Source organism: Microtus ochrogaster, chromosome 10, assembly GCF_000317375.1.
Source record: "Microtus ochrogaster isolate Prairie Vole_2 chromosome 10, MicOch1.0, whole genome shotgun sequence".
Taxonomy (NCBI): domain Eukaryota; kingdom Metazoa; phylum Chordata; class Mammalia; order Rodentia; family Cricetidae; genus Microtus; species Microtus ochrogaster.
The window spans coordinates 31,453,826-31,473,253 of NC_022016.1; the positions used below are offsets into that span (position 1 = coordinate 31,453,826).

At 42.9% G+C, this 19,428-nt stretch overlaps 1 protein-coding gene across 2 annotated transcripts in view; it reads left to right on the forward strand.

The window, feature by feature from the left end:
- Positions 1-19,428, forward strand: part of Tek (TEK receptor tyrosine kinase) — a 104,513-nt gene that overhangs the window by 25,075 nt on the left and 60,010 nt on the right. For both annotated transcript variants that reach the window (XM_005352740.3, XM_005352741.3), the window contains exon 2: positions 11,100-11,411. In XM_005352740.3, the coding sequence (XP_005352797.1) occupies positions 11,100-11,411 (312 nt within the window). The remainder of the gene's footprint in view (positions 1-11,099; positions 11,412-19,428) is intronic.

Sequence of the window (19,428 nt, forward strand, 5' to 3'; positions counted from 1 at the left end):
AAGAGAAGAGGCTGAGTTCAGCCTGGCCATTCTACATCTCTGACGCATCCTGGGATTTAGCAGGCAGTTTGCTCTGGGGCGAGGGCAATGCCACTTGCTGAGTGTTAAAAGATCTAAGAGAAACCTGCTATTGACGATCCATGGTCTTTTGCATGGAGCATAGAGTCACATGTGTTCTTACTAGAATAGGTAAAGAACTCAGGCAAATGAGTGGTGTCACACAATGTGTAAGGAGAGACTGTCAGAAGAGGAAGGTGAGGGATTCCAGGATGTGTCCCACTGGAAGTCTCATGCAGCCACCTCTAGTCCTTCCTTTGTCTGAGCCCATTTCCTTGTCTGTAGTATGAAGATACACTATCCAAATCATGTGGTGCTAGCAAGAATTACAATGCACTTAGTTATCATCTGAGATAGGTACTTAATAATGTACAGCTATTGCACTGTTAAAATAATTTTAATAAGATGTATAATTGAAAAATAGATCTAGCAGATACTCTATAGCAATGATCTGCAAACTGTTTTCTGTAAAGAAACGGGAACTCTAGGGAGATGCCCAGGGCTGGGGGAATAAATGCAAAGCCAGCATCCTCCACTCCACTCCCAATCCACAGAAAGTATGGTTTGTTTGTTCATAGGTATTGCTATTGTCAGGATAGACCCACAGGCACAGGGTAGCAGTTAGAGAGAGCAATGGCAAGAGAGGCTCAGGGACAAGGGGGTTGCAAGAACAACTACCCCGGCAAACTTCTTCTGCCATCTTTCGCTCTTGCTGGTGCTATCATCCGGTAGCTGAGACCTGGGAAGTCGCAGATATCCTCCATGGCTCTAGAGCTGGGTGGAGAAGGATGGGAAGTAGCTGGAGAAGGGCAAGGGCATGGTATACTGGTTAGGTGTGGTTGTACATGCCCGTAGTCCCAGCCTCCTGGGATACTGAGGTGGGAGAAGGCTTAGGCACAGGAATCCAGGGCAACATGGTGAGAGCCTATCTCACACATTGATAGTGGATAAAAATTGGCATAATACATTTGGTTTAAAGTGAAAATAGCCTGATTGGAATGTATAATGAAGCTCTCTGATTTTCATTTTTTTTTTTTTTGATGGCTTTCCCTCAAGAGAGTTGCCGGTCCACTTTCTCTCCATCTTTAAAAATCTATGACTAGGGTTCACCTTGTTACGTAGCTTCTCTAGGATCATGAACTATAGGCTCAATATCTTTTGCTTTACAGCTAGTATACACTTATGAGTGAGTACATACCATGTTCATCTTTCTGGGTCTTGGTTACCTCACTCAGATTTTTTTTTCCCTATTTCCATCCATTTGCATGCAAATTTCAAGATGCCATTGTCTTTTACTGCTGAGTAGTACTCCATTGTGTAAATATACCACTTTATAGTCCATGACCCAAGAGAAGCTAAGTAACAAGGTGAAATCTAAGAAAAAAATCTACTTGGAAAAGAGAAATAGACAAGATCACCTGACAAAACTGCGAGCATGGGGGTGGAGGGAAGGGAGGGTGGGAGGGGAAGAAGAGGAGAGAAAGGGAAGTGGGAGGAGAACTTGAGGGATGGGATAGTCGGGAAGGGAGAGGACAGAGATGAGAGCAAGGAAAGAGATATTTTGATTGAGGGAGCCATTATGGAGCTAGCAAGAAACCTGACTCTAGAGAAATTCCCAGGAATCCACAAGGATGACCCCAGCTAAGACCCTAAACAATAGAGGAGAGGGCGCTAGAACTGGCCTTGCCCTCTAGTCAGACTAAAGACTATCTTAAATGTCACCATAGAACCTTCATCCAGTTACTGATGGAAACAGAGGCAGAGACCCAGCAGTGGTGCACTGACTGAGCTCCCAAAGTCCAGTTGAAGAGTAGGAGTGAGGATATGAGCAAAGAGGTCAAGACCATGATGGGGACACCCACTGCGACAGCTTACCTGAGCTAGTAGGAGCTCACCAACTCCAGCCAGAGAGGGAAGGAACCAGCATAGGACCAAGCTAGACCCTCTGAATGTGGGTGACAGTTGTATGGCTGGGGCAGACCGAGAGGCCACTGGAATGACACCAGGATTTATCCCTACTGCATGGACTGGCTTTTTTGGGAACCTGTTCTCTTTGGATGGATAAGTTGCTCAGCCAAGATAGTAGGGCAGGCCTTGGACCTTCCCCAAAGCAATGTGCCTCACCCTCTCTGAGGAGTGGATGGGGTGGGTGAAGGGGAAGGTAGAGGGAATGGGAGGTGGGGAGGGAGTGGGAACTGGTATTGGAATGTAAAATGAATATAGGTAGTTTGTTTTCTTTTTTTCAAAAAATAAAATAAATTTTAAATAAAGTCTGACTAGTTAATAAGAGACAGCTGCCAAAAGTTTTGTGGGGTTTAAAAATCAAACTGACATCCATCCTCCACCCCCTTGCTTTAGTATTAAAATGCCAGTCAAGCATGTCTTTGTTATAAGAACATTGTGAGGACCCAGGAGATCTACATGAAAGTGCCTGGTAGCATGTACCTTTTTCTTAGGAAAATGCTAAATACTTTTGTTCCTGGATTTTAAAACAACAAAATCTGTAATTCTTGCCCCAAGGACTCAGCAGAAAAAGACACTTGCCATCAAAGTCTGCCATGAGTTTGATCAACCTGAGTTTGATCACACCTGGAAGGACAGAGCCAACTTTAAAATGTTCATATCCCATGGCATGTAGGTATGCATGCATGTGAGTGCATGCGTGTGTGTCCGTACATACACACACAACATCACAAAGAAAGGAATGTAATTTTTTAAAAAAAAAATCAAAAAGAAACGTCAGGGAGGGCTACGAGGCCCCGAGACATACCGGGTTTTGGTTTAGCCCTGGGAAGATATCTATGACAATGTCTCAGGTGCATTCCTCAGTAACCTTTATCCTGTCCTGCCCAAGAGTGTGTCAAACGGCTTTTCGTTGTGGAGAGAGTTGGCTTCCTATTAAGGTCAACCCTACAAGAAGAGGGCAAGAATCAAAGGGCTTCAGAAAGAAACACACCGTCCTCCTTAGCTCTCCTTCGGCCTGGGCCTGCTTCCTGTGCATGAGTGTTTGAAGTTTACCGGAAGGGAGCACAGGCGCACAGCAGGACACAAAGCATTGGCAGTTCTCTTTTCTGAGCCACCTTAGCTCCCAGACCTCGTAGTGAAACAGTTATCTTTATCTGCGGGGTCAACAGAGACTGTGGTTTCGTGCAGCATGCGTAGAATACAACCTTTTGCCATGCTAATACAAATATCCCTTAATGCAAGAATCAATTCTTTTATAAATTAGTTCCCATTTTAAAGTGAGGACGATGTGACTAAGGATCGGTATGGGCTTTTTCACTGTCCCCTGAGTGGCTGCCTGTTTGAGGCAACTAGCAAATCACAAAACAACTCCCAGGGTTTAAGGTGAATTACCTTTGGTTGCTGCTGGAGTTCTTCCAGCTCAACCCAATTATATTAGACATATCGGTAGTCTGCAGACACAGAGCCTGGGCACTGGGGAGGTGAAGGCCAGCCAAGCAGAGTCCTTTTTTTTCATCTCTTCACTCTCTAAGGAAGGGGATAGACAAGTCGCTGACAAATTGGAACCCTTCATTAATTTGGTTTGTTGTGTGTTCTTTTCTATTTAAATACTTTTTTTAAAACTTAAAATGATCAAGGAAATGGAGTAGTAAGTGGGCATGTGCAAGTCATAAGCGAGCACCCACATGGTTTCTGCCCCACTCCTGGTCCCTATGCCTTGCAGTTTATCAGCCACAGGTAGCCATTGCCTTGTTGATTTCTATGATTTTTAATATGTTATAGATGTTATCCTTAAGTGTTATGTGTAGTGATGTTTCCACCAAGTGAAAAACTTTATTCATATAGCACTCTTTAGCTGTGGAGATGTTTTTGGCCTTTTCTATAGTCCAATCCGTCAGTGTTTCCCTTCAGGATTTGATTATGCCTTTGAACGAACAGACTGTGAGTCTGTTGAGGGCAGAGACTATATTTTATTCTTCTCTTCACCAAACACAATATGTAGCACCAAACACAATACTTACATGTTTATTGACTATATGTATTACAGTCTCATTTTTGTGTATATATGTGCATGTTAGTGTACCCATGAGTGAGTAGGTGCTCATGCATGTTTGTGGGTATGCATGTGGCAGCCAAAAACAAAACAAAAAAAACCTTGGGTGCCATTTCTCAGTCATTATGCTTCTTGTTATTTTGGAAACAGGGTCCCTTGTTGGTCTGGGGCTCACCAATTAGGCGTGGCTGGCTGGCCATTGAGACCCAAGGAACCGCCTCTCTCTACCTTTCCAGTTCTGGGATTTCAAGTGAATACCAGTGTGCCAGGCTTGAGCATCAAACCCTAGGCTGCCCGAGCTATCTCCCCCAGCATCTAGTCTTGTTCATTTAGGAATGTGGGGTCTATATTGATTAGGTCCCAAGCATTCTATTAATTGTTAGCGGTAGAATGATGGGAAAAGTAGATTTCTTCATGGTATTTGCAACAAAACATGGTGAATCATAGTAGATATATTAACAGTAAGATATGAGTTTAAATTTCATATTTATACCAACGGATCTTGGATATATTGAGCTTTTTTATACTGAGTTTTTTTTTTTCTTTTTGAGACAGAATCCTTTCTATGCAGCCTAGGCTGGGTGTAAACTCATGATCCTTCTCTTCTTAATTATAAGATTATAGGCTATGCACTGCCATGTCTGGCTTGGGATTTTAAATTTTTAACCTACAAAATGGACTACAGATGCCTTTTATTCAACATTTTGAGACTTGAAATACACAGTGTTTGTAAAGGCCGTAACAGTGTTTTCTGCTCAGTGTATAATACAAATAGTAGTTTTCTTACCTGAATGGCGTAATAGTAAACTCTTAGTGGTCTAATTTTTTTTTTCTTTGTCAATCTCAGAAGGTGTCATGATTCTGGATTGCTTTCATGGTAAACATATTTTCTTGGTTTTCAGTGGACGATTCCTAGACACTCTTTCTGAGTGTGTTCAGGACAACCCATCAAACTGTTCTCTTTATTAGGAGCTAAAGAACAGGGCATTGAAGAGATAAGGAGTCTTGTTTATTGCTGTCATGGAGAAGGGAGGTGTCCTTTTGTGGGTGATGACATATACCTTTTGGGGCAGCATAAAAGAATAGGGGATTTGGAAGTCTACTTAGGTAGCAGAAGAGGCCAGAAGGAAAAAGCGGCTTGAGTTTAAGGACAGGGTCAGGCCATACCAGACACATTTCCCTGTAATGAATAAACAAGGTTTCAGGTAGAGAATTCGCCTCTGTGTTAGTCAGTCCTATCATTGTGACCAAATCCGTAAGAAAACGACATAAGGAGGAAGGGTTTCAACTGGCTCGTGACTTTCGAGGTCTGCGTCTATGATTCACAACGTTGTTGACTCTGCTTGCCGTGAAGTGGCACATCACACGTTGGGAGTCGGTGGCAGAGGTTACTCACATGTTAGCCACAGGAAGCAGAAGCGAGGAGGAGGAGACTAGGTCGCCTTCTGAAGGAAGCGCCCAGTGACTGGCTGCCTCCAGCAAGACTCTACCTTCTCTTAATACCTCCCCAAATAGCATGGCGAGCGGAGGTCTAAACAGTGAGCACAAGAGGCTGTGGCGTGCAGTTCATACTCAAACTGTAAAAGCCTCTTCCGGTAAAGTTGGGTAGGAGAGTTCTCAACCCTCAAACCCTCAACCCTGGGTATTTCTATTCTCTTTGCCTTTTTTTTTTTTTTTTTTTTTTTTTTTGCCTCTCTTCAGTGTCTTTTCTCCATTGTTCTACTTTCTTTCGATGCTACCCAGACAGAGTCATAAATGCTCTAAATCCCCCACATCCAGTATCCATTAGGTCACTTATATTATTACCCTGGACTGAGAGAAAGGGTTCCAGAGAAAAATGAGAACTTCAGGACTGGCATTACCTTTTATATGACGATGATTATTGATCTCTTTTTTTGTTGTTGTTGTAAAATGTGCGGCTTCTATCAGACAAGCCTCAGTTTTTTGAAAGTCCTCAGCTTGATGGTAACACACTCCTTCCATTTCTGACACCCCCCAGGGTAGAGTTTGCATGTCAATTGCATACATGTGCCAAACGTCTAACAAAATCTAACTGGCTGGATGCTCGGCTTCATCACTGGAAATAAAAAGGTTGCCACCAGTTGTCTGGGCCTAATTATAACTAACCTGTATCATTTATTCTCTATGGAAATTTCTGGCATTTGAAGATGGGGGAAAATGTCTTTCCCCCCATCAGACAGACAAGGACCTCATTTGGCAGGGAAGGGAAGTGGGAATGCCCCTGGAAGAAACCGGCTTGGCATAACACCTGCATGAAAAGAACTGGTGGGAGGAACATAACCTACTCATATCCAGGATGCTCTTGCCAGATTCTCAACGCCTCGCTATTCAATAAAACAGTAACTGCCTTCGTTGTTTCCAGTCTTGTGCATTTTGGTATCATTTTGTTAGCTGCCTAACCTTTTAGAAGGAACCTTGAGCATGAAGCCGTTGCTCAAACACTTGCTGTGAACATGAAAGAATCATGGGGGAACAAACGGGAAAGGGGTGACCCTGTTGCAAACAGGGTCAGGAAACTGGATTCCTTCTCTGGAGATGAGAAGGCAGAAACTCCTAAAGGTAATTTAACATAGGTTTTACGATGCAACAAGTAGATTTTAATGGCAACTTTAGGACCAATTTAAGAATTTAAGAAGATACCAGAAGGTAATCCTACTAAGTATTTAGTCATTTATTTTTAGAAACCTGACCAGTAGTTACCCTTCTGGGAAAATTCTTCTGTCTTTTCACGACTTTCATAGCTTCAGTAACTTCAATCCTCTTTTGTTTTATTTTAGAAATGTGTTTATTTATATTGTTCGTGTGTGTATCTACATCCGTGTCTGTGTGTGTGTCCTTGTGCACGTGTGTGTGTGTGTGTGCGTGTATGTGTTCCACAGTACACGCATCAAAGTCAAAGGACAAGTTTATGGAGTTAGTTCTCCCTTCCCACATTTACATGAACCCCAGGAATCAAACAGAGGCCACCAAGCCACCTCACTGACCCCAGTACTCTTTTATGCCAAATATTTACAAACTTTCCATTCCTGTGCCAGTCAAATCTTGTTAAGTTGGCTATTAAACAACGCCATAGAGTTGTGCAATCCCCATCATGGTACTAATGTTATTTTCTTCAGTGTGATTTTCTATATCTGTCTTTCTTTTTTGTTGTAAGCCATGGGAGATTTGAGATCCCCAGGGCTTACCATAAAATAAATAAACAATGAATAAACAGTATTTAGTTAATGGACATAAAATAACAGTTTTTAGAGGATAATTTTCCTCTTATAACTGTACTCCAACTCCCACAATTGCCAACTATTCTGCTTAGCCTTTGCATTATCTTTGCTTCCTTGGCTCATCACAAGGGTCTAAATTCCAGAACTGCTTTTGAGGTTCACTGCCCTTCACCTGGATTTTGAAGTGCTTTGGGCCAAGAAAGAACCGATAGGCATTGCAAAAGCACATGACTTTAAGATATCCCTTTCTGTTACAAAAGCGAGGGGATAGTTTAACCCTGTTTTCCTCTGAACTTGCCAGTCCTTCAAGGCCAAGGACCCAGGTTAACCACCAGTTGCTCATTGGAGCCATGTGGCACTTGGGGGTATACCATTTGGAGCATACTATTGCTGTCTGTCAGTGGGTGAGGTCTCATTGACATTCATGATCAAATCTTTCATTCATCCATTGAAAAATGAGTTAAAAATTGATGACCTTTGAATACATTTAATTAAAAGTCATTTTTTTTCTTGTCAAATAAAATCAAATGTAGGGTCTAAATGTAAAAACAGTCCAAACTTGAGTAGCTCAGAAAGACCTGAATGTGTGGGTGGCACGAGGAGAGAGGGGTTGAATCCATTCTACTGATTTTTTTCCTGTTTATTCTCAGAAACTTCAAAATACATTTAAGAAAGTGAAAATAATGATTCCTTGAAATCACATTTAAAAGCATAATTCTTCCTCTAGTTTTGAATTCAATTTAATTTTTTTAAACAGGTGTTGATTCAGGTCTAAAGTCATCCTGTGATGACTTCTAAAGAAAAGTGTTTTCATTTCTTCAATGTTGTTAATATGTTACTATCCACAGCAATATCAGCTGGAGGAAAATCTAAGTATGAAAACCAACATTAAGGGCCGGAGACATAGCTCAGTGGTAGAGTGCTTGTCTAGCACACTCAAGGTCCTGAGTTCAACATTAAAAACAACAACGAAGAAAAGGAGTTGGGAAGGTAGTTCGGTTGGCAAAGTGCTTGCCATGTAAGCGTGGAGATCTGAGTTCAGATCTCAGAACCCATGTGAAAGCCAAGTACACTGCTCCATTCTTGTAATCCCAGACCTGGGAAGGCAGAGACCCTGGGCCTTGCTGGCCAGTGAGCCTAACCTAATCAATACCCCCACGTACCAGTCAGAGACCCTGTTTCAAACAACAAGGGGGGATGGCTCCCGGGAACAACACCTGAGGTTAATCTACATTCCCGACATCCGTATGCATTTACATGTTTACACGCACATACACCTGTACACCCAAACACTGCTGTAGTTTCCCAAGTATTCCTAAAGACACAGTAGCAACAGCCGTGGTGTTGGCCTCCTGCAGAAGGGCCCACTGTGGCTCTTGACCCACTTTTTTCCAATGGAAGGGCAATGGCATGTACGTTTTTTCCAAGGGAAGGGCAATGACATGTATGTATTTTGCACCTACATTTACAATTACATTTGACATTGACATTTTCAACTGGCACACCTAAGTAGAGGGTGAAAGATTTCCTGCTAGCATTTCCTCCTGATCACCCTGCTGGGTCACCTCCGAGCTTAGTCTCATGTATCACCTTCTAAAAGTTATTGAGACACATACAGATATAGACTCTATTTTAAGAAAACTAAAGAGATGGTTTTAAATATATATTCTAAGAATCTAGTAGGTATTTTGTTACTTAGAGCCCATATATGCAATCCTGTTTCTGTCATAAATGGTCTATCTCTGTTGCAAATGGTTCCTGTTAAAACTGAAAGCAGAGCTCACTGATGCAGGAGGGCTGATATAATTGATATAATGAAAAAGGTGGCAAATGCGACCAAGTTCAGACTCTCAAGCATATAGTTCCATTTTTCATCATTGAAAGTAAGAAGTAGCTTAAAGGGACTGGATCATAAAGAAACCTAATTCCTGACTCGTTAGTCTTTTCAAACCAACTGTGTTGTCCTGTATTTCCTAAAGTTGTAAAATGAGCCATAGCCTAGTGCTAAGGTTGAGATGGGATCAGACGTCATGGTTTTGGCAAGTCAGTTGCCTGGGCCCAGAGAACGGGCTGGATGGAACTTCAGTTGGAGGAATAAGTGTGCTTCCTTCCTGAGGAAGGCCTTTTGTGGAACGCGCCTGGAATGAGGACATCAGGAGGTGCGGTGATGTTCAGTCAGGGGCTTGGCTGGGTTTGTGTACGGAATGGGAGGTGTGAGCTATTTTTGGAACTATCATTTCCCTTTGAGGTTTTTCTGGCTCATCCTATCTGCAACAATTTTATGATCTGTCTATGTTGGCCTCGGCTGTCAACTTGATATAGCCCAGAGTTACCTGAAAAGAGAAATTTCAATAGAGGAACTGCATGGATCGGCTTGACCCATGGCTCTGTCTGTGGAGGGCTGTCTTGCTTCTTGATTGATGTAAGGGGGTCCAGCACTGGGGCAGCACCACTCCTGAGGCGAGTGGTCCTGACTATATAGGAAAGCTAACTAAGTACAAGCAGGGGCTGAGTGAGAGAGCAAGCTAGCAAGCAGCATTCCTTCACAGGCTCTGCTTAGAGTTCTTGCTTAAGTTTCTGCTCTGACTTCCCTTAATGATCAACCTTGACCTGGAAGTAGGAACTAAATAAACTTTCTAAGTTGCTTTTGGTCAGAGTATTATAGCATGGCGACAAAACGAAGCTAAGGCATTATTGCCAACTTCACATTTTCCCGAGATCTTACCGTTGAGGTTAGAAGCAAGAGGGATACTTTGAGATCAAGCTTAGAAAACTATGCTACTCCCACACCCCTCTCGTTCTTATAGATAAGATGCAACCAACTATAAGTCCTACTTACATTGACTTAACCTTGACGTTCTTCTTCCCAATGAATCAGATAAGGATGTAGCAGCTCTCAGTAAGACCATCCTTACAACACCACGGCATATAGCAAACACTGGCAGCTTGCATGGACAACAAAGTGTGCTAGCAATACTGAGATCTGGTAAATAAACTCCAGTCAGCCTCAGATCCTTAGCCACCTTTCCGTGACATTCTGTCAAAGTGAAGACATTTGGTTTTGTCCCCTTGTAATTCAAGTATTGAAGGAAGAGAGAAGCTGGAGGAGGGACTGGAAGAGAGGGTAGATGTACGACGTATGGATGGGTAAAGGAAAACAATGAAAGCAAACAAAATAAGATTTCACTTTCTTCTATACCTGTCAGTCTGTCTGTCTACACCAGCACCCCTCCCCACCATGCTTGGGTTTGAACCCGGGGCCTCGTGTATGCCAGATGAGCACTCCACCGCTGAGTTATTCTCCTAGCTTCGTTTTCATTTGTAAAATGATCTATACATTTAGTATGCTTAGTGGGCAGTATAATGGCATAAATTTATTAATTAAAGGCTAATTATGATAATATTATATGATTTTAATTACTTATCTCAATTGAGCAAACATTTAATGAATGTCTAACTCTGTCTCAGGCATTATATTCAAGAGGTATGGGGGCATATACATGCATATATACAGGTATACACACAGATATTGTTTGGGAGGAATAATAGTTCAAGCATATTGCAGTTAGGATATGTAGCAGAGAACTGGAAGTAATAAATGAAGGAATTTGATTTCTTGGTAAAGAGTTTTGATTTTGTCCAGTGGAATATGGCCACATTTTAATATCAGAACATTTTAAATGACTGTTCATATGCCTATTTTCAAATGAAGCCGTAGGCAAGAGGAGCTTGACCTGTGAAGCCATGTTAATGTCATCATCATACGTCATGTTCTCTCGTTTTAGGAATAGCAGAAGGAGCCATGGACCTGATCTTGATCAATTCCCTACCTCTTGTGTCTGATGCCGAGACATCCCTCACCTGCATTGCCTCGGGATGGCACCCCCATGAGCCCATCACCATAGGAAGGGACTTCGAAGCCTTAATGAACCAGCACCAAGATCCACTGGAAGTTACTCAGGATGTGACCAGAGAATGGGCAAAAAAAGTTGTTTGGAAGAGAGAAAAGGCTAGTAAGATTAATGGTGCTTATTTCTGTGAGGGCCGCGTTCGAGGACAGGCAATAAGGATACGAACCATGAAGATGCGTCAACAAGGTAACATGCCTCTCAGTGATGGACAGGTTGTGTCCACGGGGGACACATGTATTTTACCAGCTGCTCTCTTTGAGGTTGCACTAACTGAGTGTAAAGAGTGAAGACACCGTGTTCCTCAGCATTGCTTAGCTCTTCTACCCACACATTAGAGATGAAAGGTATAACCCAGGTGACTGCCCTCCCTAGACTGGGACCAGTCAGGCCAATGCTATACATCATGTCTACTTCATAATTTGAAATGAAATATGTTATACATTCTAATTGTCTCATGATATTATGAGCATGTAATTATGCTGCTTGCAAATATGAAAATATCCCTGCCAAAATTATTGCCTACATATTTTCTTTATTTGATATCTTGTTTGGCCTGTTGATCATTGCTCCTAAAAGCAACTAAATGTTTTAAAAAATAAATATGCTCTAAAAAAATTATAAAACGGTATCTGGAGAGATGGTTCAGGACTTTAGAGCACTCACTTTTCTAGTAGAGGAGCTGGGTGTGGTTCCCAAGACCCATGTCAGGAGGCTCCCAGTGCCTGAAATTTGAGCTCTAGAAAACAGATCCACTCTTCTGGCCTTTGAGGACACCTGCTCACGTGTGCACATACCCACATTCAGACACACGTATATACTCATACTCCAAATAAAGTAAGTCTCATGGCTGCAGAGGTAGCTCACAGGCTAAGAGCCCTTGTTTGCTCTCTCAGAGTACCTGGCTTCAGTTCCGAACATCCACCTTCTGTCTCACACCCTTCACAGTACAGTTCCAGGGAATCTGATGCGCTTTTCTGACCTCCAAGGGAACCAGGCACCAGACACGTAGACAAACATTCAAACACTCATGTACATAAGTAATCTAAAAAAATTTTAGAAATTAACAAATTAATTAAAAACAGACAAAATCACTGGGAACTATCTATCTGTAACCAGATTAAGTTGGTTTCTTCTATTTTTATTTTTTGAACAATGATATTGTGTAACATAACCACAAATAGGTATACCGCTGTATACATTTATAGCTTGAAAAACTAGACTTGAAAAATATGTAGTGTTTGTTGGCTCTAGCTATATTGGACTGACCTTGGGTGAACTTGGCTCAGTTCAGTATGTCTATTGTCTGCAGCAGGCTAACCTAGGTGTGTTCTCATGGGGATGGAAGAGGAAGAAAAGAACAAATGCGAACTTGAGACTTTTGAACTTTAAGCCAGGACCTGCATGTTATTAGTTATGCCCCAGAGAAGTCAAAGAGCTGAGCTTAGGGTTAGAGCAAGGATTGCTACAAACATACACAGCAAAGAGAAAGATTTTAAAGAATGGGGAACTGTGACCCTCTTTGTAAGCTACCATTTTGGGAAGGAGAACACACTTTACTTTTAGTGGTTGAGAACTCGGGTTCCATTTAGAAAATATTAGAACACGAATGGAAAATTTTGAGAACCTCCTTTAACAACAACAAAAAGAAAAACAAAAAACAAAACAAAACAAAAAAAACCACCACCACAACAAAAAACCCACAAACAAAAAAAAAACCACCACCACAACAAAAAACCCAAAAGACTCTGTGACTCTGCTCCTGTCTCTTTCTCCATGGGGTGGGTATGAGTCTGTCAAAATTGAAGTTTTAGTGCAATGGCATTTGGAATAGATGGTGTGCAACATTCTTGAGTGATGTACTCGGAGGCCCCTGGACCTGGACAGGCAGGCAGATAGATGTCTGGTAGCTTTGATTTGTCTGATGAATTTGGTGCTGTGTTCTATGAAGAAAGCACAGATCTCATAATGTGGTAATCTTGCCTTGATCTCAAGGAGTGATCTGGCCCCTCACCCCTCAGCCGCCTCCTCTGAATGGCTGACCCGACAAATAAAGACTTCCTTTTAAAGTTTTTGCTGCCTAAGCCTAGGGCTCAAGAGTTGCCATTTCATGAAAGGGTGACAGGGTGAACACTTAACTCCTGAGCCACATTTCCACACCCCTCAGGGGTTTCATTTTAGAAGCTAAAGCTGATCTAGGTAAACTGAGTCCCTCTGCACATTTTGAGGTAAGAACCTGCAGGACTTTTATGTTTTTATTTCTACTATTTTTCTTTTACTTTCGATTATTTTTCATTTGTGGGGTGTGTGTGCGTGTGTGTGTGTGTGTGTGTGTGTGTGGGGTGTGTGTGCGTGTGCGTGTGTGTGTGTGTGTGTGTGTGTGTGTGTGTGACCACAGCAAGGGTGTAAAGGTCACAGGGCAACTTTGTGAAGTTGCTGGTCTCTTTCCACATTCATCTGGCATTCAGGGATCAAACTCAGGTGACCAGATTGAGAGCAAGCACCTTCACCTGCTGTGCCACTTTGCTGGCTCTCACCAGGCTTTTTAGATCCTTAAAGGTATTGACAAGCCACCTGTGGCCCTTTTTCCTTGGAGACCTTGACTCAGAATTTTGCTGAGCAAGCCCTGAGATTTTGCGTTTGTATCAATGGGCCCAGAGATAAAAGTGCCTACTCTACCACTGACTGTACCCTGGGTAATGAGAGTTTAGAATCAGCCCCTCTCTGACATCACCTGAAATCATTTCTTTGAATTTGCAGTAAGTAAAATATTTGGAGGGGCAAGCTCAATTAGAGGTCAAAAGTGATAAATATCTGTATTCCTCACAAACAAAGGACTTTCCTAGAAAAACTATACTGTTCACATCGGGGTAAGTGGGAAAGGCATGGGCAGACATTCCCAGGGATGCAGCTCTCCACCGAGGGAACAGAGGTTGAGCAAAGGGATATGAGGTGTGCCAAAGCTATCATGGCCGATGGTCAGCTCTGTTATTTTTCACATGTCAGTTGCGTTTGATTTGTGTAAAGCGGTGTGCCGTTTTGCTGAGTCTCCGCATTCCTAGAGAAGATGATCTGAGATTTGTGCCCCATTTGTTTAGAGTATGGAGGGTCAACATTCCCTCGTGGGGTTGTCTCGCGGTCACCCTTAATGAATATAAATGATAATATGTAGAGAATACTAAACGGAGTGTTTGGACTTAAAAACTAAAACTAATGAGTTACCCGGACAAAGAGGCTGGGTCACAGAAGTAACGGGTATTTTATTTTATTTCTATTTTTTTGGATTTTTCGAGACAGGGTTTCTCTGTAGTTTTTGGTTCCTGTCCTGGTACTAGCTCTTGTAGACCAGGCTGGACTCGAACTCACAGAGATCCACCTGCCTCTGCCTCCCGAGTGCTGGGATTAAAGGCGTGCGCCACCACCGCCCGGCTAACGGGTATTTTAAATGAGGCAAGGCAGGTAGATTGTGAGCCACAGTAAGATGGGGGTAGCTTTTATACTTTTACCCTCAAATATGAATTCTTTCTCTACCATTCACCGGCTCTTCAGCTTGAACAAGCTAGCTGACTTCCATTTGTCTCATTTGTCACTATCTGTGACACCCACACTACACAGTTATGTTCAACTTTGAGTAAGATTATGTATACGTACACTCACGCGCGCAGATACACACACACACATTGAAGCTCCATCCCAGAAGCACACTGATTTACACAGCTATGATCTCAAACGCTTGTATAAAACAACACAATTCAACATAAGGTGCCCATGAACAATAGGAATGGGATTTTTATGATCCCAACTGCAGAGATTGCGTTCATGGCTCTACATAGCCTTTTGTATAGGAGCGTCAGTAGTAAAAGTTCTTTCTTCAGCTCTGAGCACTGGCTTTGGAAGTACAAGGTCTCTACTTAAAGCCCCAGGCAGGAACCAGAGCAAAGGAGGGAGGTGTGAGAGTGGAAGGCAGCAGTGGTCTGATCATGGGAGCCCTGGCTCAGGACAAGTTACTCTTCATTGAAATCACAGCTTTTCCTTATTTGAAAATTAAGGAAGATAAAGATTTTTTATTAGATTTTTTTGAAAATCAAATGAGGCACTCACAGGTTAATAACCCTATCTGGTTCACGGCAAAGGTTCAATCACTATCATAGGACACCAGAGTAGTAATTTAGTGGGATTTTTTTTGCGTGTGTGTGTGTGTGTGTGTGTGTGTGTGTGTGTTTTGCTTGCTTGTTTTGAGTCAATGTCCTCCCCTGTAGTCCTGGCTGGCTACAAACTCTTGGTAATCTTCCTACTTCGGCCTCCCAAATGCTGAGATTAGAAGTGAGAGCCACCATACCCAGCTCTAGGGGGATTAGTTCTCTTACTCAGAATTGTAAAGTGTACACTCATTGTGGAAACACACACAAAGAGGTGACACATTTTCTCTAGGATTCGGACAGTAAGAGCATCTAACACTGGTGACTGGGTCTGCCTTTCTTGTTGGTCCTTCATTGGAGGAAGGACGTTCTACAGAGAGTAATATGGATTGTGCTATCAGGAAGACTTTCAAAGCTCCGTCGTTATGCTTCCGCTACTATGTGCTCCAGAATAAACCATCCTGGGAGGGCTAGGGTGATGGTGCAATCAGAAAAATGATGCGCTGCTTTCCTGTAACTACAGGGACCTGGATTGGATCCCCGGAACTCCTGTGGGAAGTACAAGCTTGCAATCCCAGAGCTGGGAAAGCAGAGCCAGGTGGAACCTTGAGGATGGCTAGCCAGCTAGGTTAGCCTAGCGATAAAGCTTCAGGTGAACCAAAGACCATGTCTCAATAAAGAGAGCAGATGGAACTCGTAAGGAACAGTTCCAGAAGTTGTCTTCTGGCCTCCACATTAGCCCACACATATTCATGCATACCAGAACACGCCATCATGAGAACTCACATGCCTGTCCAGGAACACAGCATGACAGGGATAAACAGCAATCTATTCTTCCTTGCTGCTGAATCAAATACCTGGGGAAGAAGTAGAAAGTTCGTTTGAGATGTGCCAAACACAGCTTAAACTGGCTTACACGCCCCAACAATTCAACTTCTTCTTTTTAATCAATGAAATCTGAAGCTATCAAGAGCAGTTTGCTCAAACCTCGGTGGAGATTTCATTTCGGGGTTGTGAGTTACTGATCAAAGTTTTAGCAGTCTTAGGTCCGAAGATCTGTTCCAGAAGGAACCAGGAGAAGAGATGGAAGTCTTTCCTTTTTTACCTGTTTTTCACCTGAGAACTAACTTTACAGTAGAACATCAAACTGCCTAATCATGATGATAATACTGAGAGGAAGAGCCCTCTGAATCGAATTAACATAAATATGTTACGAATATTAAAAACAAAGCAAAACAAAAAACAGGAAAGAAGTTGAAATCAAATGCCCCCAATTCATTCTTCTCATTGAGACAGGGGCTTAGGTAACCCAGGCTGGCCTGCACCTTGGGATGCATACAGCAGAGTATGCACCTTTGAACTTGGGCTCCACTTCCCGAGTATCGAGATTGCAAGCGCACACTACCATGTCTGAGCTATGCAATGCTGGGGGTGGAACCGAGAACTTTGTGCATGCAAGGCAAGCAAGCACCCCACTGAAGGGTCTCAGCCTCAGCCCACATTCATTTTTTTTTCCTACAATTATTTTTGAGTATGTCATATATTGGAGACTATTTCCAGGAGACGTCCCTGCAGGACATTCCTCTGGCAACTTTACAAATGTTTCTATCTAAATTAATCTTTTCCAAATGCTAATGAGGGCTACTAAGATCCCATTAATATGTGGAGCTCTTTGTTCTTGTACCCAGCTGCCTTCACTAGCTAGTGAGTGTTGGACCCAGGAGGGTGAAATTCAGCCTGATGCAAGCAAGGCCTGGCTGCAGCTCCCATCCAGTGCTCTCTTCTGAAACAGATGTGGTCTTGCTCTCTGGAGCCTCGAGGGAGCAGCAGGGGACATATACTATAAGCAAGGCTGTGGCAAGGAAAGCGTCGCCGTGAGGTCCCCTAGCCTGAGGTCTAGGGGTGTGTAAGGCCCCTGCAGTTATCTAGCTACAGAACGGATGCATGGGTGGAAGAGGAGCAGGTGAGGCATATGGGAATGAGAGAGGGGATAGCATCTATGTCTTAGACAGAGCCATCAGAGTAGGGATGCGGCCGTGTGAATCATAAGCTGGGTAGGATGAGAGTGGTCCTGAGTCTGTATTTCTGACGACCAAAACTGAGCTCAGCAGTGTGCATCCAGAAGGAACAACTTTGCTTGAAACTTCGCCCTCATCGGCCTTCTCTTCCTGCCCCAAAGTAAACAAATGAAGTGTGCTTGCAGTTCTCCCATCCAAGGGATATTATGCATGTCAGCTTCTAGTACAGGGCTGGGCAATCACATTTATAAAATAAAGCAGTTGGCCTTCGAAGTCTTATGAACACTGATATATAACCTGTGAGCCCCCTAATTTAAAAAATCCTGCTTTCCTGGAATTGCTGTGTGACCTTAATCTAGTTACTTAAACTCTCTGTACCTCAGTCTTCTCATGTGTAAAATGGGGATAATGACAGTGCTTATATCATATGAATATTATGGAAAAGTAAACTCGTGTGTTTAGAACAGTATTTGGTCCACAACTCTATCAAATGGTGCTTGTTGTTATGATCCAGGCTTTGGTAAATGCACACTGAATATATGACAAGCACCCATGCCATAAGAAGCCTGAAGTCGAGCATGCAACTTGACTCCATTGCTAGTACTTGGCAAAGAATGACCAGCTTAGAGACATTCCTGCTGATGGCAGCCACAGGCCTGCAGTGTGAAGGTGCCCCTAAGAAAACAGCCAGCTGGGAGACCGAGTCTGAAATAATAAAAAGCCACAGAGTAGAGGGAAAAAGCTACATTGGAGTCGAGCCTGCGGAGGAATCTGAGTTCCTTTCCGAATACAATGCCCAGGGAGAAGTCCCACGCTCAGCTAAACAATCTTCACACAAAGGGGAGAAAATATAAACAAACTGCAGGGAAAGTCACCAAGATGAAATGATCAGAAAAGTTCTCACAGGAGCCTTCTCCCAGTCAGGAAGAGCATTGTGTGCTAGGGTGGCCAAATTGTCAACATGAGAACGAGCGCTCTAGAGCCTGCCCCCTATACCTATGTCCTCTGTCCCTGCCTGCCCTCTCTGCATGTGATCCATTTCAGTTCCTGCCACTCACACCCATCAGCGTATTACAAATCCATCAGCGACGTCATCTACTGATATTTGGCAAGGACACCGTGAGCGCCTTGAGGCTTGGCTTCTACTGCTTCATGTTCATCACAGTCTTCATGAAAGCTTTTCTTGCTGAACTCTAGATGAGAATGCTGCAGAGGTGAAATGACTTGGTGACAGCCAGAGGCTGGATTCAGGCCTAACGTCATCTGTTTCCAGTGCTCATTCCTCCTTCTAATCTATACCTTGTTGCCTTCACATTTGCCCTGGACATCAAGTACATTGAAGACATTCACTTTCCTGGCCGTCCAGGGGAGACCTGGCAGGGAACTCTTCTTCCGTTAACAGCCGCTGCACATAGCCCCAAAGTAAGCAGATCACCAAAGTCTTCTCAGCCTGGTTCAGAGGCCTCTTCTCCCTCCCCAAGGTGCCTGTCTGAGCTAGCGGGTCTCTCAAGCTAGCCCCCATGCAAAAGATACAGGCGAAACAAGAATGAAAGATACTAACCAGGTCACGAGGTCCTTAACAGAGCTCTGATTTCAATACTTGGTCCTGGGTTGAAATTCTATAGGAATTTTGTGATTTTGTCATCAAGGGTAGAATATTCTGCTGTTGATTTCTGATTTGGGTGGATTCTGACCGGAAAACTCTATTTATGGAGCTGTGCTTTGTAACATTCATATAGTTGGGGCTAGGGTTCCACAAATATCTGAAGACCTTTAACAATATTCTTCAAGCCTTCTGTATTTTTGCTTGGTAGTGTATGGGGCTTGATGACTTGTCAGTTTCTCCCTTTTACTGTTAGTGTTTTGTTTCATGGGCTTCAAAAGACTAATGTTATTCTGTGGGCAAGCCATCTGAGTGAGATTTCCTGATACGATTTCACTAGATGGCTCCTAATCACCATAAAAAGACTATCTTGATCCGTAAATATTTTTGGCATTAAAAATACTTTTCCAGTCTAAGTTCTGCAAAATTAGTTTCCTTTAGTTAGT